Source organism: Colletotrichum karsti (genome assembly GCF_011947395.1).
Source record: "Colletotrichum karsti strain CkLH20 chromosome Unknown Scaffold67, whole genome shotgun sequence".
In the NCBI taxonomy this organism is placed as follows: domain Eukaryota; kingdom Fungi; phylum Ascomycota; class Sordariomycetes; order Glomerellales; family Glomerellaceae; genus Colletotrichum; species Colletotrichum karsti.
In genome coordinates, this window is record NW_024065967.1 from 180,806 (window position 1) to 204,824 (window position 24,019).

Genomic DNA, 24,019 nt, shown 5'->3' on the forward strand with positions numbered 1-24,019 from the left:
TTGATAAATTGTTACAAATTTGATCATGTGAAAAATAATCCCCAATCCTAATCATCCCCTTGTAAAAAGATAGTCATCGACTTCAAGTGATGTCGACAACTAGAAGAAAGTAAAGTCATAAAGCATCATGAAAGTCATAAGCTGCCCTCACCAACAACTCAGCCTCGCTGACACGTATCCTACAACGTTTTCACTCATGCACCCAGAGTGTTGACCTCGTCCGAGTTGGGGTAGAAGAACGCCACCAAGGCGATGATGACGTACGTCGCGCACAGGAGAGCACCCTCAAGGTAGTTACTCCTGCCGTCGAGAACCAAAAAGTTGACGATGAAGGCCGAGACGAAAAGACAGACCGTCTCGAAGAGGGTGAAGTACAGCGACATGTCCCTGCCCAACGCCCAGCCAATGATGACGACGATGGGAGTGATGAAGAGCGCGATCTGGATGGAGCTACCGACGGCGACACCGATGGCCAAGTCCATCTTGTTCTTCATGGCAACCGTGATGGCAGTGACGTGCTCTGCGGCATTGCCGACGATGGGGAGAATGATGAGACCAATGAAGACCTCGCCCAGAGGACTGGTAGCCACAACCTCATTGATGGAGTCGACAAGAAATTCGGCGCAGACGGCGACGAGACCAGTGGAGAACAACAGCAGGAGGACAGCGGCAGTGCGAGACAAGTGATCGTTGGGGATGACCTTCTCTTCCGTACCATCGCTGCTGTGAACCACATTTCTCGAGATCTGAGCAGGGAACAGGGCACCCGGGGGTCTGGTGGCGTTTGCTCCGTATTGGTTGAGGCGGTCGGGCAGGGAGTTGGTGCGGCGAATACCGAAGCGGACGCGAGGAACAGGACCAGCGGCGGCGGGACCAATGGCCGGAGAGCCGGGAGGCTGAGTGAAGACGGCAGGGGCGAAGTTCTTGATCGACAAGCCGCGGAGGGCAGGCAAAGGTCTGCGGTCATTCTGGGTTTGGGGAAGCTCGGAAGCGCCCTCGATGGCCTCCGGATCCTGCTGGGCAAAGTCGACACGGCGAGGCTCGCCATTCTGGAAGGTAGCCTCAGAGCGCTCGTTGGCGGTGGGCTCATCGACGTCGACGAGGTTCTTGCGCGAGTTCTTCTTGGCCTTCTTGTGCTTGTGGTGGCGCTTGCGGTACTTGCGGTGCTTGCGAGGCTTCTCGTCCTCCATAGCCTCCTCACTACCAACACTTGAGCCGAAGCGAGGAAGGCGAGGGCGACTTGGTGAGCCTCTGGTGCTGTGAGTGCCTGCGGAAGTGCTGCGGGTCCTAGGGCGACCCTCAATGTCGACGGAGGCCACACTGGACTTGCGTCTCCTGCCACCGCGCAGGACCTTCTTCATCCTCTGCCGAACAGTACCGCCTGAGCTGTCGGAGCTGTCCGAGTCCGTGTCCGAGTCTGAATCGCTCTCGGAACTGGACGTCTCCAACCAGCCGACGGCCGGGCCAGGAGCAGACTCCGCATCGACGATGTGCTGAGGAGTAGACTCGTACATGTACGCATGTGACTTCAACTGGAACAGCAGGTAAATGATGTAAACCAGGAGAAGGATCTGTCCGGAATTAGCTTGGTTCACTCAATCGGGCTTTGCGACTTACCACACTGGTACCACGGCTGATCTTCAGAGTCTGATCGTCGGCATCTTTGAGAGTTTTGAAAGAAGCATGGAAGGCGGTCTAACATGATTGGTCAGCTTCTGTGTGCGAGGACGGCATGGTAAGATACGCACGGGCAGAACCAGACTGATGACACTCAGACTGAGCAGACAAGCACTCATCTGCGTGACGGTGCTATTGTAAATCTGGAATTGCGTTAGATTTGATGGTCAATTCGTGCCCAGCGAAGATCTCACCTGCTCTCGGTAACGCAATCCACCGAGGAAGAAAGACATGCCCAAAATGAGCAACAAGTTGGCCAAAATCGAGCCAAGGAGCGACGCCTGGACGATACGGATTTCATTCTATTCTCACATTAGTTCAAAATCCTGGGGGTGTGGTATGGGTCTGAGCTTACCTTGGCAAGTGCGATACTGAAGCGTCACAAAAAAATAACGATGTCAGTGACACTGCAATACAAACTCATGATGACGAACGGTGGGACTCAGGTGAGAAAAGAACTGCATGATTTGGGACTTGATTGATGTGATAGTGTCTTTTTCGACTTCTCTTGTCTTTCTTGTCTTGATCACCCGCAGAGGGGCAGAAACATACATGCTAGAGAGAAATAAGCATTAGCCAAGTCTTACGCCAAGAGATGGAGAGTGAGGATTTTCGAGGGTGACTAAGGGCCAAGATCCGGGGTGCGACACGGCCAAGACAAAGCCAAGCCGTGCCAAAACACGTCGGAACTTGTGGTCCCCTCACCTCTGTCCGTCCTTCCAAAACACACCAAGTAATGGTGCGAGGAGGAACCACACCGAACGATGTGTTTGGACGGTTGAAAACAAGAATGGAGTAGGGGACTTACAAAATAATCAACTCCACGGCGTTACCAAAGGTCACGTTCAGGAGGGCGCCGACGGTGTCACCGAGCTTACTGGCCACAGACTCAGTAGCGTGACTGAGAAGACCGGCGAGTGGGACAATGGCAATGGCGTTCATGGCGAAGACGATGCCCGGGTTGACGTGGAGGCCCTTGACGATGATGCCGACGGGCACGAAGACGAGCAGGAGGTTCACCCAGCTGTGGAACATGATCATCTTACACGTCTCGAAGAAACGGGTGACCACACTGGGCTTCTCCTGCGGGGTTTGCGGCGGCGGCTGCTGCTGCTGCTGCTGTTCGGGGTTATTGTTGTTCTGAGTACCATCACGACTTCCTAGGAGAGGCCCCTTCCTCTGAGCCTGCGTAGATGACTTGGCATTGCCGTTGGAGACGGGCTTCTTCTCGGCTGCGTCATCGGGGAGGAAGTTTTTGCTAGCGGTAGAGCTGGTGATGTTGGAAGAGGTGATGATGTCGTCGGCACGGCCATTGTTGCTGTTGGCGGTGGAAGTGCTGGTATTTGAGAGGGAGAAAGGTTCAGGTTCGTCTAGCGTGATGCCAGCTTCGGATCGCTTGGAGGAGCTGCGACGGACGCCATGCGTGGTCGCTGAGCGTCTGGTGTCTATATTTGGGGGTTCTGTAGAGGCTTTCTTCATCGAAATTGATGACCGGACACTCGTGTCTCGGCGGAGATGTCAAGATTTGGGGTAAGATGAGAAAGGTTGGTGTTGAAGCACACAAAGGATTTTGGGTGAAAGAAGAAGGGACGCAACCAGGATTGAAGACAAGCTTCGAATTGGGGGGGAAGAGCGAGAAAGAGGAAGAACAAGCCAAACGAGAGTGCGGTCAGACGTGAGAAACGAGGGAGGCTTTAAGCAACTCGGATGCGATGGGGCATGAGGTAGAGGCAACGTCCACGTCCACTTCTACTATGGTACTTCCACGTCCACGTCCCAGACAGCGGCAGACGCACCTTCCCTTTCCCTTCACCTTGGGACGGGTGTGGGCGCGCGGAAGTGTACCGGCCGCCAGCTGCAGGAAGGAAGGTGAAGGGCGTCCAAGTATCGTCACATACAAAAACAACGGAAAAGATACTTATGTCGGCGCTGATACGCAAGAGCTAAAGCATTCCTTAGGGCGAGAGGTAAAATCAAGGTCCTCTTTCTTTCAACGGGGTGCACCAGGTCAGGTCCCTCCCTCGCCGAACATGGGCCATTTTCGTCCGTCAGGGAGCCCCTGTCGGTCACTGGCAAGACCGAAGGACCAATCGCTAGCGTCGAAACGTTCTAGTGGATGAACCGCCCAAGTTCAGTGCCAGATTCAGTAAGAGATTGGTGGTCACCTGCCTGAGGCACTTCACCGGTGGCGCGTCCAGGTACCTACGTGCTCCATCTTTGATTGTCCACTAAGCCGTTTCGTTTCTGTCTGTTCCTCCGCCTCCATCATCACTGCTTCTATTTTCAATGTGCCAATACCATCACTTTCTCAGAGAACTGGATACTCCGACCTCCGATCGCATGCCTGACGACCCTGATGTGCATTTCCGCATCACAATAAACCGGGACTCCCTCCTGATGACATATCGATGTCTGGAGGAACAACACCCAAGTGGAGAGAGCTCCGGTTCTCTGTTGCACGTCTTGGGAGTTCTGGACCGCAGGGCGTTGCACCAAGCTTTCGCCATGGAACATGCGGTACGTACCTTCCATATCCCAGGTGTAGGACCTGCATTCCCATTGGTTTGAGTGCCACCTCATCTGCGGTACATGCTGTCACAGTCACTGAACCCCAGCAAGATAGCATCATCACCATCGAGAATCCAAATCCAGAATCCAACTCACAACCATGATATCACTTCACATCAACCCGCTACACGATGAAGGGCAGACACATCACCGCACCATCCGGGGCCGCTCTGCTCGACTGAACGACGGACCACGGAGGCCTCTTGGCACCGCTGGCGTTCGCCTCAACGTCCCCATTTCGCCATCGACTGCCATCTCAGCCTCTATCTCAACAAAGGGTTAGAAAGAGAGTCATAGTGGATCCCCCTACGAATGACCGCTGACGCTAATAAGCAACCATCCAGAAGTGAACTCCGGACTGCGGAAAGTGGGATACCTCCCTTCAATCCATGCATCCACGTCTCTCCAAGCTCCATCCCTCTCTCCCAGCTGATTGCTGTGCACTCCGCCCGCTCCGCCCGGACTGTGCAGCTGAGCCTCACAGTCGTACTGCCGCAGCTGCGGTAGTCTAATCCGCGATCCCCTCCTTCGCTCCGTCTCAATATCCCAAAGACCGACCGTCCGACCGTCCGACGGGTCACTCTCCAAGGGGGAAGAGAGGGCTAGATTCTTTCCCTTTCCTTCCGTCGTGAGAACGAAGCTGGTGTCTTCTCTGCCGCGTAAGGAATCAAATCTACGCCACATTGACACCCACCGTCCCAAGAACCAGAAACCCCATCATGTCCGAGCCCGTCGTCCCTCTCGCAACAAACCGACACCTTTTCCCACCGGACGGAAGCCAAGCCGTGGCCGAGCTGAGCTTAAACCATCATCAGTCGGAAACAACGGTTGGAGAAAAAGGACTCCAGACAAGAAACAACACCAAAAAGCAGCAGAAGCTCAAGCTCGCCCGCCCAGCGAGCACCTCGCGCGGCCTTTTCTCCGACTCAAGTCGCAACGTGCGCCAAGAACAGCGACTCCAGATGATGGACGCATTTCTCAGAATCGGGAAATCTCGAAACATGGACCGAAAGACACGCAACGTACGGTCCTCTCTCGAGTCCCGGTTCCACCTCTCCTCGTTTCCGTTTCGCGCCTTTGCTTTTCCTCACACAATGCCTCTGTCCTCGGTGTGTCCAGCTCGCAGCTGGCGAGACAAAGCCAACAAAGCCGGCAGACAAGTCCATAATCAACACTAACACAGCTTACGCAACCCTTCTCCCCAATAATGCGCGAATGCCCTATCAAGGGATCACCCTCGCATTTACCCGGCTGCCATCACCTCTTCCGTGTATGATTTACAGCGAACCAGAGACAGAACATGTCTGTCTGCCTCTCTACTCACAGATTCGATACAGTAGATGCAGAGCATGCTCACGGCGGAATCTCTACGCGAACGAGAGCAATGGGGTAGGTACCCGCCCGGCTATTTGCACCTCATACGCAACTCTGCAGAGTCATGACACCCATTTCCACCATTCCCATATCCCAAAAAACCCAAAACCCAGAACAAACAAGTGACAGGCCCTGCTTCTCCTCCGTCAGGTGCACGGAACAACTTCTCCTTCTGATCAGACCTCGCCGGTCGACGAACCTCTCTGGCTGAGCTTCTAGCACAGTACCTTGTTTGGCGGCTCTCCCGCCTCCTCCTCCTGCCACACTTTCTTGCTTTAACGTCTGCCGAACCCGACAACGAAGACAACGCCCTCTCTGCAACTCTAAATCGCGCCAGAGGCATTGACATATGGGATAAGCAAAACGGCCCCCATTGCCTTTTTACATCCCCACAACCTAATTCACGTTTCCATCGTAACATCAAACCAGAAGGAAAACACTGCAAGAGATTTGCAAGACCACAGACGCGTCACCGCCCAAAACACACACACACATCGTGACCCGTGACCTGTCTGCCATCCCCGGGATACTTATTACCCAGCAGGGGGGAAGGAAATAAGGTAATCAATCTACGGAGTGGTACCCGCCCATACCTTAGTGTAAGGTACCTCTCAAATCTAGGTCCCGATATCTCGAGGCCCGGGTCCAATAGCAATCCCCCAAATTTCCAAGCCGGACGACACGTGCCGAGAGTGACGTCAAAAAGGGGAAACAGAAATCGCAGGCCCGAGTCCACGTCCACTACAGCTGCGCCACGTACAAGACATCCCAGCCACAGCTTCGGGTGGCACCCGACGTGTGTGGAGGCGACGCAACTGGAATTGCCATCCGTGCAAACCTGCCAAGGCTTCTGACTGGTCCGAGATGTTGGGGCAAAGCACGAAGCAGGGACAACAATCCGGACGACCGGTGAGAGACAGAACAATACGCATGCGCATCACATCATTCCGCCAAGAAACATCACGGCGACTGCGCCAAGCCCCGTGGCGGATCATCCCGTCATTAACCCCCCAGCAGGTTGATCCGATGGATGAGCTCGACCAGACGGACGAGTAGTTGGGCGGTTCGACTTCTCTTCACGGCTTACGGTATGACTTCACTTCTCGCAAGACATGTCCCACAAGGCTCATAAGGGGTCCCTTGGGGTCGGTCGGGTCATTCATTGGGGGCCATTCGATATTCGCACTCAATATGCTTTCAACAACCCTACACGCCCTACACGAAAACAACAACCCAAACGAGTTTTGAGCGTCTTTCTACCTCGCTGCTACACGATACACGCCAACTCGACCAAACTGCTCTTGGCCTGGCTTCTCTTCTTCTTGTGTTACCGTACGCCTTTGCCTGCCGCCGTCAGCGGGCAATCGAGAACATTGCCGCTGTGATGCCTTTGAATTAAGAGGAAAACGACGAGTTGAACCAACGACAGCAATCATTCCCTTGTCGAGGAAGAAAAACCACCAATCCGTCTGTACCGAAAAAAAAGAAGACCCTTTCCCGTGACCCCTCGTCGGTTGACGCAAAAAATAACCACAAAACTTCCCTATTACGTGAAGAGAGAACCACGAAAGAAACTCCTCCCGCCCTTCTATGCCGGTTCGCCTGCAATGCAGTAGGCGATTAAGACAACATGAACATCTGACAATGGTGCCAAGCGACCCACCGCGTCCACTTGGGCTTGGTATTCACACATTAAAAACTCGAAAATTGTAGAATAGAGAACTGGAGGACACCGTTGCCCCCCCTTCTCAGCGTTTGATCCGCCGTGTTGGTGAGAGACTCATCTGAGATGACCGAGCACCGCACAGTGGTCGCGAGCCATAATCAACGAATAGCGAGCAATCGAGATCATCGAGAGTCCTCTATCTCTCCTCGCCGCCTCTCGCCTTGCCACGCCTTCGGAAGAAGTCCATAACTCGCTTGGCCGCGCCACTGCTGCCCTGGTGGCCGTGGTACTGGTCTTGGTTGTAGGCGTCCGTGAATCTCTTATTCTTCTGCAGCACGCCTGATCGACCATTGCCTCTGCCACTGTATTGACCCGCTTCGTAGCCGTCGGAATCGGCGTAGCCGCCTGCCTGGTAGGGAACACCAGACTGTCTTCGCTGCTGAGCAGTCTCGAAGGACGACTCAGATCCGGTGTTCAAGTGCGCGCCTTGCTGCATGTAGCCTGGGACAGCGCTTGGTTGCCCAATTGGGCCCATGTATTGCTGCTGCTGCTGACCCTGTGGCTCTTGCCAGCCCTGACGCTGTTGCAGCTGCGGTGCGGAATTAGAACCGGGCTGGCGGTAACCCTGATCGTATCCTCCATCGTATCCACGAGACTGACCCCGCTGATCCACGTAACGACCATGCTCATCGACCTCAGGAGGATCTTGAATGGGAAGATCGGGTTGAGACTGAGGCTCGGAGGGTGGTGGGTCGTAGTCTCTGCCGAGGCCGATAGCTTTCAGGGAGAACGATGGCGGGATGAGGGAAAAGCGCCTGTTGGGCTTCTCGTGAGAAGTTTGAGAGCCAGCGATGCTACCGCTCCGCTTCTTTCCGAGACCCAGGGAGAAAGACCGCCTGGATGCCCTTGAGTCTATCGAAGGACGTGGCTGGCCCTCAACCGGCATGTTGTTAGGCATGCTGACTGGAGGGTATTTCCGACTTGCGCTTTGCGAATCAGGCCTTTTGCTGCGGTTCTTACCACCGAAAATAGACCCGTTTCGCCCAAGCAGTTTCGATCCAAGGTCACCGATAGTATTTGATCGCTTGTGCCCGTGGCCTCTGCCGTCGCTCGACTGAGACGGCGTCTGACTCTGCGGGGGCTGCTGTTCTGGGAATCCAGCAACTTTGGCGAACTTGGCCGGTACACCGGCGCTGGGCCGTCCAACAGCTTGAGCGTCTTGGGTGCTGGGTTGTTGTATCCTTCCCTGAGCATTAGTACCTGCGACGGCCGGGGGGATTGGTTGGCCGTACGATCCACGAGCACCAGCTCCCAGCCCCATGGAGCCTGATGCAATTGAGCCTCCGGTCTGAGGTCTTGCCGCGGGGGCGGGGGCGGGGTTCGAGGCTGAGGAGACAAATGCATTGTCGGAGGTCGCACGAGTATCGCGAGTCGGTCTTGTCGGTGCCGGGGCTGCGGGGTTTCGGTGTGCGCTCGGTGGGCGGGTTCCTTGTCTGCTGGACCTGTAGGAATCTCTTGAGACAGGGGGGTCTCTCGGAAGAGGCTTCTCTGCGACGGCCTGCTCTTCGGCAATCTCCACAGGACCCTGGCTGCTCGGGCGTGCCCGTGATTTGCTTCCTGCCGAAGTCTCTCCTCTTTGTGTCTGCGTCGTTGGCGCGACATACTCGACCTGGACCGTACGGCGCTTGTTGTCTCTTTGCTGCTTCGCAACAGCTGCTGCCTCTGCGTCGGCGTCGATCTTTGCATGCTTGCTGGCAAGCCCTCCCACTGAAGTTGGCGTGTTGGCCTTCGTCTTGGACGATTCGCGAACGGAGGCACTGCGTGCGATACCAGGTGCCTCTGCCTCCTCAGAGGGCACTGTGGTGTTCTGGATCTGGTTAGGCGTCGTGGTACTGCTCGTAATAAATTCCACAACATGGGCGTATTCGCTCAGCCAGCTGTGCCGAGCCACTTCAAAAAGATCCGCTCGTTTTCTGGGGTTGGGGACAAGGATTCGTCTGAGAAGGTCTCGAGCGTGGGGGGTAACATATTCGGGGAATGTAAGAGGGGTATTGACGATGTACTTGTACAGAAGGTTGATGTTGTCACCTTCAGGGTTCGCTGGATCGTCGTCGAAGGGAAGGTAGCCTGCCAACATGGCGTACTGGTTTCTTGTCAGCTTTATGAAGGGGACTCGCTTTTGCGAAGATGAACTTACCAAGATGACACCGCAACTCCAGACGTCAACCTTGCGGCCGGTGTAGAGTGAGTCGCTGACAACAAGTTCAGGAGCAGCGTAGCAAGGACTACCGCAGCTCGTTTGCATCAGGTCGCCTTTTCTTGTGCCATTGGTCTTGATTCTGTCGAGTCCCAATTTCTTGACAAACTCGCGGTCGCCGAGGTTCAGCTCCTCATCCTCGGAAAGTTCTTCGTCCGCATCGAACGTGTTCGCAAAGCCGAAATCGGTAATAATGATGTTGCGATTCCGGTCCAGAAGCAGGTTTTCCAACTTGAGATCTCGGTGCACGATGCCCTTCTTGTGCAAGTACCCGACACCGGAGATGAGCTGCGCGAAAAGTCTACGCGCGGCATTGTCTTTGAGGTAGCGATGATTCAAGATGTAGTCAAACAGCTCACCCCCAGAGGCGTACTCGAGAATGATGCCGATGTGTCTCTCGGTCTCCACCATCTCGTGGAGGCGAACGATGTTGGGATGAGAGATGCCTCTCAAAATGGCAATCTCGCGATAGATCTTGGCCAGTCTAGAGGGGTTGTTGCCAACACTGTCTCGCTTGATCAATTTGATGGCGACCTGGATCACATTTTGTTAGCATAGACTCGGCATTGTGATCGAGTCCACAACTTACTTGTACACCGCCATCTTGCTTCCAGCCAAGCTTGACTTTTCCGAACTCGCCCTCGCCAATGGTGTTTCCCAGGATGTAATCGCCAAATTTGATGACCTTGTCGCGCTTCCCAGAATGGTCGTGCCTACTTCTGCCTCCCCGTCTGCCGTCGTCGTGCTCGGACATACCGATGGGGGGTGGTGCGGCGTCATCGTGGGAGGAAGCAGCACGCTGAGGTTGGGCCTCTGCCAACCGTTCCTTCTCGCGGGCGAAGTCAACCTCTGGTTGAGATACTACCATTCTGTTCAGGACTTCGCTACCCTCTCGCGTCGGCTGCTTGGGAGACGCGGTCGTCTGCGGGGCAGCGCTGGATCGAACAGGGATGACCGTCGGCTGGCTTCCCGGGCGGCCACTCGAGCGGTGAGGTGAGTCGGGTGTCATTTGTTGATGTGATCTTCTGCTGCGTGAGCCAGCAGCGTCGTCTATGTAGGTGTGATCGGCATTGCCGTTGGTGCCGTCTGGTTGACCGCGTCGCGGTGACGAGGCGGCCTTATCTGTTGTGTGATCGCGTCTTTTCGAGGTAGTGGTAGTGGTGGCACCCGAGTAATTCGTCGAAGACGTTCGAGGGGGAGCGACGGGAGGCATGTTTTTTCGTCGTTCCGAGGATGAAGACTGGTAGTCTGGGGAGGAAGGCGCGACGGCAACGGGACTGGCGGGGGCAGCTCTGGACGTCATGGGCGAAACTGGGTCCGGACTGTTTACAGACGCGCCGGTTCCGCTCGGTCGTCTGGAGGGGCGGTGTGAAGATGCAGGAGAGGAAGGCGTGTTCTTCAGATTGGCATTGTACGCCTCGCGGGATGAGGAGGTGTTGTTCGACGTGTATTGACGACTGTTCGGTGAGGCTGCGACTAGAGGCGGTGATGCCAAAGCTGGTGTTTGATGGGCAGGCTGCAGTGTGGCCGAGGACATGCTTTTGCAACGCTCAAACCACAGACGCCGAGAGAAATAGAGTTCGACTGAGCAGTCGTTCTATTTTGGCGTGTTTTGTTTCGCGGCTGTCGCTAACCAGTTGGCTGCGATGTTGGTGCGTATGGAAGAGCCAAGGGAGAAAGAATCGCTCGCGGGAGGATTGTGAAGCGAAGGAGTAGAGTGAGTAATGCTCTTCTGCGGTAGTTCGATCGCTGAGCAGGAGGTTTCAGGACGCAGGAATTAATTGAGCTGCAGGAATTAAGTCGGCCACCAAAATTGGGATGGGACGGTCGAGTCCGATTGGGGGTATTATGGACCTTTGGGCTGCGTTGTCTGTCTGCTGTACCAATGAAGAGGCCCTGGCTATTTCATGGTGCGGGTGTAAGGGATCGCTTATGTTTTTCTGGTCCGGGGCAGCGATTTGTTGTTTACTGCAGCTTGAGCTGAGGTGGACGAATTGAGTCGACGACAATCGTCTTTGGGGGTCGAGTCAACGCAGCGACAGTGGAAAAAGGCGCGACAAGGGGCGATCACGCACGTACACACTCTGTTGTTGTGAGCGGCAGTGCGGCTTTGAGCCTATTTCTCTTGTCTCTCGACACCGTCTGTGACCACTTGGGGCTGCAGGAAGGAAGTGGGAGGGAGCGAGTGAAAGGCAGCCAAAGCTGAATCGTTGAACAATTGATTGAGGGAGAGCAAGCTCTGGGGTTTGGCCGAGGACGGTCTGATGTTGTTGTCGAAGATGGCTTATGGATGGCCAATTGATGTCGCCTGGTCTGACTTTGGAGCTGCAGAGCTGTCGCAAACCCGAGATAAGACAACAACGGTATGGGCGCGCGGGCCCTTTTCCTGATGTTGACTTTTTGTCCAAGTTGAAAGCTGTCGATGGTGCGCTTCGTCGTCTTCGCGGGTTCGAGACTAGCGGCAGACTATCGGGGTGAGGTTGGAACGTCGGTCGGAAAAACAAGACGAGACGACGGGAGACGCTGACAATGATGAGGTACTGTCTGTACCGCGTACAGGTGGGATGGTGAGTTGAAGGCCCGACCTGAAGCGAGGCGGTGGGAGAGAGATGTGGAGGAGTGTCGGCGACGTGGGACCAGACCAAAACGAGAGGAAGACTGGCGCTGGCGGGAGTGGGAATGGGCCTTTGTCTTGGCTTAGACGAGGGGAGACTGCGAGGGAGAGCGAGCGAGCGAACGGTCAGACTCTCCTCGTTCTCGTTGGAGTAAATTTGACGAGATGAGACCTTGAGACGAGCCGGTTGCAGGGCGCCCAGTATTTGCAACAAGGCAGCGCGGAGCGCGACAAGAAACAGCACGGGGAGCCCCAGAGAGAGCAGAAAGGCAGAGAGATTGGAGACAAGCTCGCTGCCCTGGTTGACCCGGGCTGGCAGAGTCTCTCGAGAGTGAGTCCCTGGGCGGTATCGTGTACTTGCAGGGGTGGCTTCCAATGCAAGTACCGCCCAAGGAAGTGAAGGCGGAGATGGGCGTGGGCCTCAGGGGGTAAAAGCGGGATAAAGGGAGTAGCTGCGGTACATGCACCTAGACGCGGATGCAGGTACCAAATACTCGCTTATATCCGCTTAGGTAGCCAACTGCGAAGGACAACAAGCGATTGACTGCTGTCCTGCTGCTGCAATCCTATGCAAAAGGAAGGAGAAATGCAGGAGGGCAGTGGCTGAAGCTGACGGCTGGGGCGACGACGTTGCGGTCGAAATCTCGGCAGAGTATCCGGAGGCAGGCAAGGTATGATCGAGCTTCAGCTGAAAGAGGGAGAGAAGCAGCTGCGATGGCCTTGATGATCTGTCGCTATCGTGTGCTCTGTTCGTAGCAGCTCCCGCCTCGACCGAAGTGTTGTTTGTAGCCGCTCAGACTGACAATTGAAAATGAGGCGGTGCCGTCTCGCTGAATTATGGCGGTGGTAGCCGTCCAAGCACCCCCAGATGTCTGAAGGTGAGCACAGAAGTTGTGATTTCTTCTCTCCCTTGAGACCGTCGGACCCGATTAGGTCGATTCCTTGGTTCCGTGAGGCAGGTTCTTGGCCTGAGCGTGTGTTGTTGGCCCGAGAGTATGGAAATTATCGACGTCAATGCAGCGCAGCGGCAGCCGGACTGGACTGGTATGGAATGGATTGAGATTCGTAACTGTCGGGATGGACTCGGTACGGCGCGTTCGACAGCAGCTGGGCTCTGTATGTCTGATTCGCGACAGGCTGAACAATGAATGATTCGAACAATGAATGCCTTCCAATCAGGGAAGGAATTGTCGAGTCGGTTTCGACCGGGGCTGTCTCAATTGAGGTCTCAGCCCAAGCAAAGAGAGAGTGAGTGGTGTAAGTCGAGACGTATTCGTACGTAGGTAGATGTGAGTAAGGTACGTCGCCCGACAGCCGAAACGTGGGTGTGGCTGGTGGCACTGATATTGCTGCTAATGTTCACGCTAGCACTGATATTTGACGCCGGATAATGCTAGCCTTGGCTGAGGTTTCGAACTGGATAATGATATTTGGAAGGGAGGAACTGGAATTCGACGTCGACTAGAAACCACCACCGAAGCAAAGAAGCGGAAGGCAGTCGTTCCTTGCCCGAGGACAGATGAGGTAGCAGGTGAGGTAGAAGGTGAAGGTGAAGATGGAGATGAAAAGTCGTTCGTTCGGGACGGGAAGGAAAGGACGGGAGGGAGTGACAAAACGACAGCAGGAGAAGGAACGCCTGATATCCGGGCAGGTGCGCAGGAGCAGGAGCAAAGCAGGAGCCGACGCACTTGCACTTGCCATTCGTACCTCGCCATCCATGTCTCGCCTTTCCGAAATACCTTCAATTTTCTTTTTTCTCTACTTTTTTTTTCCTTTTACTATGTATCTCGTAAAATTTCTCTCCCGTCATCTCTTCATACACGTTCCACGGTCCCCGTCATCCAATTTCTGCCATTCACTCTAGTCTTCTTGGTTGCTCCATCTCATCGGGATCAGGCATCAAGCTGGCACCAAAGCCAGAAACTACCCAAGCTCGCTCGATGTTGGAGCTGCTAATAATCCGGACGCCGCTTCGTCAAGGCATCAACCAGCGAAAGAAGCCTACGGAAAAGGCATCGAGACAATCTTGAACAACCCTCGGTCAATGGAGCTGGCATCAAGCCTTGACGCCGCACTCCACATCGTTCGAGAAGCCCCCAAAGCTCCCAACTTGCAGCCGCCGGTGGAATTCAACTTCATGCTCGTCCCAATCCATGCCAAATCTTTCAGATGGAATCCCTTCCAGCAAGGATGATCGCGGATCATGCAGCCCTCCTGCCCGCTCGCCCGTCTCCGTCCGCCCTGTCGCTCTGCCTGCATCCTATTCTCCCGGCCTGAGCCTCCTCCGAAGAGAAGAATGAGAAGCATCCTGCCGTCTACCTTAGCTTGGCAGTACGTGCTCAAGCGAGAGCTCGCCTTCAATTGTGTCGATCGGATGCCAGATGAGAAGCGCGGGCCATCATCACCGAGAAGCCAGCAGTCGAACGGGCGCCCATCTGCATTATCGCGTCGCAAATTCCAATCCACCCTGCAGGACGCCCGGTGCTCTAAGATGAGATGCCATGCACATTGCCGACGCCTTCACGGAGCATCTCTGCAGCACGCAGCTTTCCACCATTCATAACGGCTGCCAATGGGTCATGGGCATATGCCCTCTTGCCCTCTCAGATCCGTCTTCAAGTCAATCTGCATTGCGATGCAGACGCAGTTTGCAATCGCATGTCTCCAGCGGACCTCTGTCAAACGAAACTCTTGCAATCCCTGCTACTGGGCTGGGCATCCAGGCGACAGGGGCAAGGATGTAGACATGGTCCAGGGTGTCTTGTCACTCTGACTTGTCATCACCAGCGCAGCACTGTCCAGCGTCAAGAGTCAGTCAGCGTCTTGCTGCCCGCAGCTTTTGGATTTCGTCCGATGACAGCCCGTCCCTTCTCATCAGACAGTCATTGAATGAGGGGTGGTGTGGCCCGCCAGTAAAGCACATGGGAAAACAGCTCACATCACTGCTACCCAAGAAGAGCCCCCACCGGCCACTTCACCACACGGCTTTGCGAAGACAGGATCGCATGGCGGACGCGCTTGAGGCCGCAGCGAGGTCCCTTGCATCGACGTGGCAGGACGCATCTATCCAAATTACTCTCGAGAGCCTTAGTGGTCGCCCGCCAATGTCTACGAGACCGGACGGCCGACTTTCCCTTGGTCGCCAAACGATGCATCGCGCATGTATGCGCATGTCGCATTTCGTCAAGCAATTCCAACCTCCACACATCCATTTAGATGTCGCCGTCGCCGTCGCCGCGCCCGTCTTGTCTGCCATGTGTTACGCCATGTGCGCGCCATACCTACCGGTCGCATTGATGAGGCGAGGTTCAAATACACGTCAAGTCGTCAAACCTTGACGTAACATCCTTCGCGATAATGAAGGTGTCTCTACGATCATATTACTCCGGGTGGCCCACCAAGCCGTCTCCCGTCGACGAAGACATGGCATGGCAAGGTACGCACGTATCAAAGCACACTTTCCCCCTCTGGCTATCCGTACCTCGCATACTAAGATCTCGGCATCCTGACATCCTGCTAGCCTTCTCTCCCTTGTCTCATCCTCTCGCAATTCGACCTCCTCGTACAGAGTGCCCGATACGTACCCATGTGCCCACCCTCACCTCACGGACGAGCTCCCGTTCTGCAGGTCCCGTCTGGCTCCGTTGCACCTTAATATTCGCTTGTCTCAAATCCGCAGATCCTGGAGGAAAACACAGCAATCAAAAGTGGCTAGCATGCGTGCGGGACGTTTCTCATCTTATGTAAGACCTGGTGTTTCCCGACGACTTCATGTTCGTATTCAGAACATGGGAACCGATTCCCACCCTGACTTGATCCGAAGGGGGTGGGGTGAATCTGAAGTTGGCAAGATCCAGCTTGTCAACTGCTGTCCGTACAGCAAGAGGAGGGGGAGAAAAGAGTTTCGACCTGCACCTCGGCACGTGAACTATCAGTCTTGAGAGCGAACTGATATTTTGGAAATTCGGCTCCTCAAGTTCTTGTGCCGGCAGCTAGGCCACGAATTTTGGCCAGCAATCCATCAAGCATTGATGCCGGAGATGAGGCGCACGGCTTGGGACGGGGGTCTGCCTGCTCGGCGCAGGGCTCAAATCAAGATGGCAATCGCAAGTTCAACACAGCTATTGCAACCAGGACCCTCCGGTTGAACCTGCCAATCGACGACAATGTGCCAGCCATGTTCCTGATCCATGGTCGCATCTGGGGCTGTCTTAAGATCCTCGGCCAGGTGTTGAGAAACATGCTGATGGAGCTTCAAGGAGGCTTTTTGAATGGTTCAAGTCCCCTCGGCGAGTCCAGTCTGATTGTCACCAACCACCCAGTTGGGCCAGTTCTATAGACAGGCGAGCTGCCCCATCGAGAAACTCCCCGCGGAAGTCCAGCCAAAGTCGGCACTTGGTGCAAGCACGTGTGGCTGGTGACATTATACGCTACAGTCAGCTACAACTTTGTTCATCAACCGATCGAGGCGATGTGTACAAAATCGTTGCTTGAAATAATAACTAAGCGGTTATAAAGATCCAGTTGAAGAGAACTTCATTCGGCGGTTGTCGAGACCTCGCGGCTTAGGATCGCATACGCCTCAGAACGGATCAAAATGACCTTGTTCATGCTGCCCCATCGCAACAACTCCATCGTCGATCCCACTCACACATTTCCATAATATCTCGAAAGCGCGACGCGTCTTACCCACCCCGCCCGTCGAAAAATTGGCCGCTGTCCAACTTCAACTTCAAAGCCGGCGCCGCCAAGTTCAAGCTTCCCCCAGGGACGACCCCGGTCAACTGGCAAACTCTTGTCACAAGTCGGGATCTTCTCCGAGCCACCAACACCCAACACACGCGCAGTCGTCGCATTCCTGCCGTTCAGCACTAACACGGTAGATGCCCAACGGGGTGTCCGACAGCGGGACGTGACAAACCGGGGACCTGGCCAGGCTCTTCTGTCTGCTTGCCTTGTTTTCTAGAAAGATTCCAAACCCGACGGAGTGGATTGGTCTGACAGAACTGAGCGGGTTGGCCAAGGTGACCGCAACGCAAGGGGCTCAGGGCGTTCTTTCAGGAGACAACGCTGCTCGGTGCCGGATGGGCTTTCAACTCTCGCGGTCGATTCTGCCATCGAAAGTTCAAGCAGGTGTCAGAGTCAACGGGTATGGCTGTTCGGTAGAATTCGGTGTGCACCATCACAGCTGCGGGTGGTCACCTGCTTCGTTCCGGCATTCCCTCACGCCGGAGTTGTCGGGCTGGTTGTTGAAAGTACTAAGCCCAGTCAACCGGGGTATCCGTACCTGCACCATGATTGAACGCGGGAGCCGTGTCCAACCCGCGACTCTCAACATGAGCTGATGTTCGAGTACGTCCGGAGATGAACGCAAGAGACTGGTGCACCACCTCGAACATCAAAGAGCATGGCATTCACGAAGACAAGATTCTGGGGATGCAATTGGAGACGCCTTCTTTCGGGCTCGCTTTCTCACTTTATACAGGTGGTTCTCAGGCTCCCTACAGTTTTATAGATATGTCGTATGCGTCCAGACTCAACGCAAGACCAGTGAGAGCTGCGCTGTACGCGACCAAGATGCCCATGGTCGGAAGCGGCCCAACGTCCAGCGTGGGCACCGTTATGTTGACCAATCCGGTTAAGAGGTTGGCAATGAGGAACAGGAAGAGGCCATTACGGTTGTAAGCGCGGAACACCCTGCTTGTCGCTGTCTCGTACGCTTCCTTCTCTGCCCTCGCGTCGGTGGCGTTATAGAATGAGGGGAAGAAGATGGTGTCGACAACGCAGTATGCAAGAATCTGGGTCGAGTTGAAGGCTGCCGTCCAGAGGATGTAGGGCAGATTCGCAATCCGGCGCGACACGCTGAGACCGGCACCCCAACTGTAGCTCGTGCTCAAGAAGTACAGGCCCGCCCACGCTGCAGACCAGATGGCCATCATCATGATGAGAGTCCTGCGTTGCGTCGCCGGCGTCGAGTCGCTCTTTGGGTTGACGCTTCGGGGCAGTATATACATGCCCGTGTCCTGTCCCGCCAAGAAGATGGCCAGGTAGCCGATGAAGCTGAAGATACCCTCCCGGTTCTTTGAAATCAAGTCTGTCCTCGGCGCAGTCAAGATGTATGACTTCAGGTTCGTGCTCTCGAGGACAACCTGGTACATGACACCCAAGATAATCGCCAGGGCGGCGTAGCTCGGCACAATCTTCAAGGCGGATTGGAACAAGGCGACGAAGGGCGGGAGCAGGCCGAGGGTGAAGAAGAAGTTCCAATGGACGCCGTACTCGGTAACGTGCTCGGCGTAGTCCAGACCTTTGACGCTGAGCAGGCGGATGACGCCCAGGACGAGCAACGGTAGCGAGTGGCGCATCGAGGAGAGCAGGCGGGTCGCCAGCGGGGTGGTCCGGCCGGAGGCGCGCTCCTTGAGGACGGGGCGCGCGGCGATGACACCGGCGCTGTATACGAACGATCCGACGCCCATGTCCATCAGCGAGGTGCCCCAGGTCTCGACCTTTGCGAAGCGGCGCGGGAACAGGCGGAAGTCGACGGCCAAGATGGCGATGCAGGTGACGACCATCATGCTGCCGCGGTAGTGCGTCAGGAAGGGCTTGACCGAGAGCACGGAGAGCGAGTCCTCTCCGGCCGCCTGAGACTTTGCATTTGGTGGAACGGCGGGCTTCTTGCGCCGCGTGTTAGGCGGGAAGGCGTAGACGAGGACGGCCGGAGCGAGGAGGAGGAGGTTGAGGAGCAGGGGGGAGGAGGCGTAGAGGGTTGTCGAGAGAAGGATGGCGGTGACGTTGAGGAAGTAGTCGACCACTGCGGACAGAGGCGTGTAGGGTTTGAAGAAGGATTGGCGGGATTGGAGGACAGACCAAAGAAGGACTGCGACCTGGAGGATGCAGGTTAGCTATGTCTTTGTTCTGATATTTGCGCGCGCGTGTGTTGGGAGGGTGGCCGGGGAAGAGGAACGGTGGGAGGGACGACGCACGGGTGCGACAGCGGTCACGTAGTTGACCTCGCTGACGAGACCACCGGAGAGGTTGGATACAAAATCCTCCTTGAGCTTCTTGTAGCTTTCGGCCGTTGCGGCGGACATGTTTGCGGACGGTTGGGATGATCGCCAGGTATTCTTTGAAGCGGAACAAGGAGAGTTTTTCTTCCCGGCCGACAAGAAGGAAGAAAAAAAACAGGTTACGCTATAAGGCCTTTGGCATATCTGTCGATCTGTCTTCTTTGGCCGAGGCCCCCGAAAAAGGACAGTTGAAGGGTTTGGTGGGCTGTCGACGCTGTGTGGGACAAAGTTGACGATGTGTCCAAGTGCAACGTCACGAAGTTGGGCGGAAAGCCATCGAAAAGCGCGGTGGTCCAAGCTCCCTCCCACGTTGATGCTCCAGCTCCAGTGTCATTCTCAATTTCTCAGGTGGCAGCTACCTATGAGATTGGTCATTTTCAAGGGTCTCCCCAGCTGCCAGCACCGTCAGCAAGCTTCCGGTTCGGCCCAATGAGGGGCTTCGGATGAAGACACGGTGCGGGCCCACTCCGGCGTGGCTTCGGAGGCACGGGGGGCGCTGAGGTCCATACCTACGGGAGAAACGGGACTTTCGTCTGGAAAGCTTTACCTGAAGCTGAGAATCCCTCCGTCTTCATCCTCCGATCAAAGAAAGAAAAAACGAGACTTCATTTCCCAGCTCCGGTGGGAGTCGCAGGAGGGTAAGAAGAAACGCCTAAAGCTGACCAACACCTCCCGGGGAGGCAAAAACGTCAGATCAACGACGGAGACATTGCCTACTTGGTGTCTCAACCCCCGCTCTGTTTTCTCAGACAAGACAAGAATCATTCAACCTTCACAAAGCCACGCCGTCGGTTTGCCAGGAATATCGGTCAGAAAATCCATTGCCGGCCCATGCTGCTGCCTGCCCACGCTCATGGACTTGTCAGGCCGTTTTCCTCATTTTGCCATCATGGACGAACCCAGCCGAGACATGGCACACACACATTGCGACTTTCGAGACCGGGCACCCGAGACCGACTCTCAATTCTCAATGAACCAACACCGTTGCTGGTGTGCTCTCCCGAACTCTCCACGCCGATCTCCCACACTTGTCACTTCATCGGTCCCTCTCCGGTCGACTGAAGACAGCTATTTGCGAACGAGAGCTACGAGCTTACCTGACGGATTCGGATACGGCCACGCCAACTCTTGGCGCCGATGACAGGTGCAAGTGCACCCCGCCAGCTTTGACAAGGTCGACAAGGTCGTCGTTCGTCGTGGCCTCGGCCGTGGCCTTGATGTTGGTCGGCCATCGCGAGTCCTTCTTTTTTTTTTACCCTCTTATTAGCTACGCGCCGCTGGCGACCCCGGACGCAACAAAAAAAGAGGTCGGAGAGAATAATCAACGTGTCCGCATCTGTCAAAGCCCGACCAGAAGCACTCATCTCTTCTTCGTCCTCTCTTCTTTTCATCAAGGTGATGGGAAAAGCCCAACACGATAGGCGAGAGTGCGCTCTACCAGAAACATGACGAATCAAGGCCCAGACAAGCCATCTTTTCTTTGTTCTCTCCCCCCCTGCGGACAGATGCAGAAATCCAAGTCGCAAAGCCTCCTCCCAACCCCGAGCCCAACCTTGGAGAACCACATACCAAAGTACATACCAAGCAGGCCAACAAAAACCCTGGAGAGGTTTGCTACGACAACCCACACGCCGCCTAGCTCTTCTCCTTTGTTCTCTCGCGTGCGGCGACATGGTTCAAGGTCGTCGTCCGCAACCGCCCATTGTCGCATGAGAGAGTTGACGACTGCATTTTCCCTTTCCAATTACACTCCCACCGAACGCCTGTCAAGGACAAGAACCACACGCACTAAGCCTTCCCCTCCACCTCCAAAGAAGGTGTGGCAGTGGGAAGCTGGGGCCTTTGGCTTTTGCGGCCGGGAGCTCTGGCCGTTCTCTTTGCACGCCCTCTCTTTGCCTGCCGTCCTGTCCTGTCTCTCTGTCCCGGTCTCTGTCAGTATGTCTCTCTTGCTTCGTATCATCAAGGTTGGGGTCCTTTTGGGCGTGTCCTTTGAGAGAAAGGCCTTACCAATCCTTTCATTTCCCGTCCCCGGCAGTTGGCGTAAGAGAAAGTACTTTTCTTACTTTCGTACTGCCTGAAGAAAGAAGGCAGGCCAACAGACAGATGACCAAAGAGGTAGTCGATCAGTCTAGATATTAATTCCCTTCGTGTCCCTCCCACCCCCCACAGACATAAGAAAGCCGTCCTCCCTTGAGAATCCTTATCGGGCTACAGACTCTAGCCTCCATTACTGCCCTACAACCGGTTGCACATTCCGATCTTTGGGTCCATTCATTGTTACCGCAAATTTGATTTAACCCCTCCGCCCACCTGGTATCAAACAGAAGCTTGTGCGGTTATTCAGCATCAATACGATCATTATATCACTACGACAACCAGCCATGGCCACTCCGATTGACAGCCCTCATCGTCCCAGCCTCCATCCGCTGTGGACTTCACAATACAATCTCGGCGGCTTCCCTCGCTCATCGGGCCGCCCTGCGAACGCTTCCTACTTCAGCCAATCTGACCGCTCTCCCAAGAGCCTGCCAACCCCGGTATTCCCGTCAAACGATGGATCCATGAGACAACACGAGCGTGCCATGGTCGACCGTCTAGGGCAGAGACTTCGTCAACAACAACGGCCCGACCTCAGCCCGCGAAAGTCCGCCTCTCGCCCGAGCCCTCTATCTCCCCTCGCGGAGCTTTCCATCTCCGTTCCCGATGGCAGACGGTACTCTGCCGCCCAGATCAGCCCTGGCCTGCCGCCTCCCCCTGTCACACCGGTCTCACCGTCGATGCCGATGCCGATGCCCAGGAGCGGCGGCAACCGCCGCCAGACCCTCGCCGCCGAAAACCGGTCAATGCTCCTCGCCGGCCTCGGCGAAGAAGCGAAGCGCCGCCAGTCCGTCCCCAACGCCAACTTTATCGCCAGGTCCAAGGACGCCGAGAAGCGTCACCACCAAGAGCAGCTGCGCGCCTGGGGCCACGTCTACCTCGGCGACGCAAAGACATCGGACGTCTTCGTCCAGGCCGTTTCGCTCCGCAGGGATTCCAACGCCAGCACCAACTCGGACAACTCGGCCGGCGACTCCTCTCCGACACGCATGCCGACAACGCCCACGATCCCCTCCCACCAGACCGCGATCCGAGCCCGCGTGCGGCCCCGCGCCCTGGAACGCAAACCGTTCCTCATCCAGCGCACATTCGACATCGAGCAGCTGCGTTCCACGGTCCCGGACCCGCTCCCGAGCTCGCCGGGGGCTGACCAGCGCCGCCGCCCCTCCCTCGCGGGCTCCCCGTTGCCCAAGGTCGCCTCTCCCCGGCCGAGCATGGCGCGGAGGAGATCCAGCAGCGCCGCGCACAGCGCACACAGCCCTCTGCCATACAGCCGCGGCATCAAGTCCGAGTCATCGCGGGCCCCGTCGCGTGGCGCGTCCACCATGCCGATCCGTAAGTAGCGTCCTCGATGTCTCACCCAGCTTTATCCAATCCCCTCCCGTTTGCGGCAACTTGAGCTCTTTGGGAAAAGTCGGGGTCCTCCCTTCCCGAGGCCAAAGAGCCAAGCCCTGCCAACAAAACGCAACAGAAGAGAAAAAGAACTAAAGCTAACCCCAACCGCCAGATCTTCAATATGCCAGATCCTCTCTGCCGGTATTGGCCGCCCTCATCGTCTCCGGCCACATCACCGCGGGCGACGTTATCGACCTGCCGCTACCCCATCCCGAGGTCTGGCCCAGCACCGTCGCCTACGTCTACACCGGACAAGGAGACCTGACGGATGCGGTCAGGGAAAACATCCTCTACCTTGCCGGCAAAGTCTAACACGGACGATTGTTGGGGGGAGGGATTTGGTTATGACTGATGACTCTTTATTTTTCTTGTTCATCTTTCCTTTCTTGACTCACAACTTCCTTTCTTCCACGAATCCGGCATCCTGATCTTTTTGTGTGTAATGCTTGCTCAACCATGATCACGCGCGGTTGGGGGCAGTGGGTGAGCAATGGTTTTATTTCTGGTGCCGTTTTCTTCTTCCTTCTTCACCATCCTTTCACTTCGTTATCATACCCTCCTTTGTCTACCTAACCCATGACAACATCCCAACCCTCCCCTCCCGCCCCCCTCTTCTACTTTTTACTTTTTACGACTTTGGCAATTTTGATGCCTATATGAACGAAGCCCATGTAGTCTAATGACCTTCCTTTTCACCATAAAAAAGACAAATATCCACGAGGATCTGCAAACACATTGCCCTTGTGCTTGAGAACAAAATAGAAAAGTTCGATCATGTTCACTTCGCTGCATTCAACCCGCTTTGTGTGTGGAACTCGTGAGCCTATCTTGCATGCATGAACCATCAGCAAGCCTAGGTAAGGTACCTTAGGCTGCGGCAGGAACAAGCCACCACCACCGCCTCTCTCACTTTCGTGGCTGCATACGACTTCTTTAATCAGATTCGAAGTGTGACGGGACAGGACGCCCAAGGCCGGAGGAAAGCCCCAACCGAACGACGCATTTCCGCAAACGTGGCATAACGTACGATGATTCTTTTTCCCCACGAGGAAGCCGAAAACTTCTTTTAACCCTCTCCCCAAGAAAAAGATGACTTTATTCTTACGCCGAACCGTTCTTGGCAATCCTCGCGAAGATTCCTTTTTTGTTACCGGGAGGATGCGCGGGGGGATAGATCTGCGTTTGCGAAAGAAAAAGAGGGTGTATTACCGGCTTGGACGTTTTCATGTCTTGGGGGGGGGGGGGGGGGGGGGGGGGGGGGGGGGGGGGGGGGGGGGGGGGGGGGGGGGGGGGGGGGGGGGGGG

At 55.6% G+C, this 24,019-nt stretch overlaps 4 protein-coding genes across 4 annotated transcripts; 1 reads left to right on the forward strand and 3 right to left on the reverse strand.

Annotated features, from left to right (window-relative positions):
* Positions 1-194: 194 nt before the first annotated feature.
* CkaCkLH20_12926 (membrane bound cation transporter) lies at positions 195-3,156 on the reverse strand (the record flags this gene model as incomplete). Its single annotated transcript, XM_038895637.1, has 7 exons — positions 195-1,571; positions 1,618-1,695; positions 1,749-1,820; positions 1,872-1,979; positions 2,033-2,048; positions 2,098-2,232; positions 2,486-3,156. The coding sequence occupies 7 exons, from the start codon at positions 3,154-3,156 to the stop codon at positions 195-197; spliced, it is 2,457 nt and encodes an 818-aa protein (XP_038739090.1).
* A 4,325-nt stretch (positions 3,157-7,481) lies between these two features.
* Positions 7,482-10,755, reverse strand: CkaCkLH20_12927 (uncharacterized protein; the record flags this gene model as incomplete). Its single annotated transcript, XM_038895638.1, has 3 exons — positions 7,482-9,428; positions 9,483-10,076; positions 10,132-10,755. 3 exons carry the CDS (start codon positions 10,753-10,755, stop codon positions 7,482-7,484), a joined length of 3,165 nt encoding a protein of 1,054 aa, XP_038739091.1.
* A 6,902-nt stretch (positions 10,756-17,657) lies between these two features.
* On the reverse strand, positions 17,658-19,247 carry CkaCkLH20_12928 (gpi-anchored wall transfer protein; the record flags this gene model as incomplete). The annotated part of the gene is made up of 2 exons (XM_038895639.1): positions 17,658-19,040; positions 19,140-19,247. The coding sequence occupies 2 exons, from the start codon at positions 19,245-19,247 to the stop codon at positions 17,658-17,660; spliced, it is 1,491 nt and encodes a 496-aa protein (XP_038739092.1).
* A 2,357-nt stretch (positions 19,248-21,604) lies between these two features.
* CkaCkLH20_12929 (uncharacterized protein) lies at positions 21,605-23,027 on the forward strand (the record flags this gene model as incomplete). The annotated part of the gene is made up of 2 exons (XM_038895640.1): positions 21,605-22,655; positions 22,828-23,027. 2 exons carry the CDS (start codon positions 21,605-21,607, stop codon positions 23,025-23,027), a joined length of 1,251 nt encoding a protein of 416 aa, XP_038739093.1.
* Between the last annotated feature and the right edge of the window lie 992 nt (positions 23,028-24,019).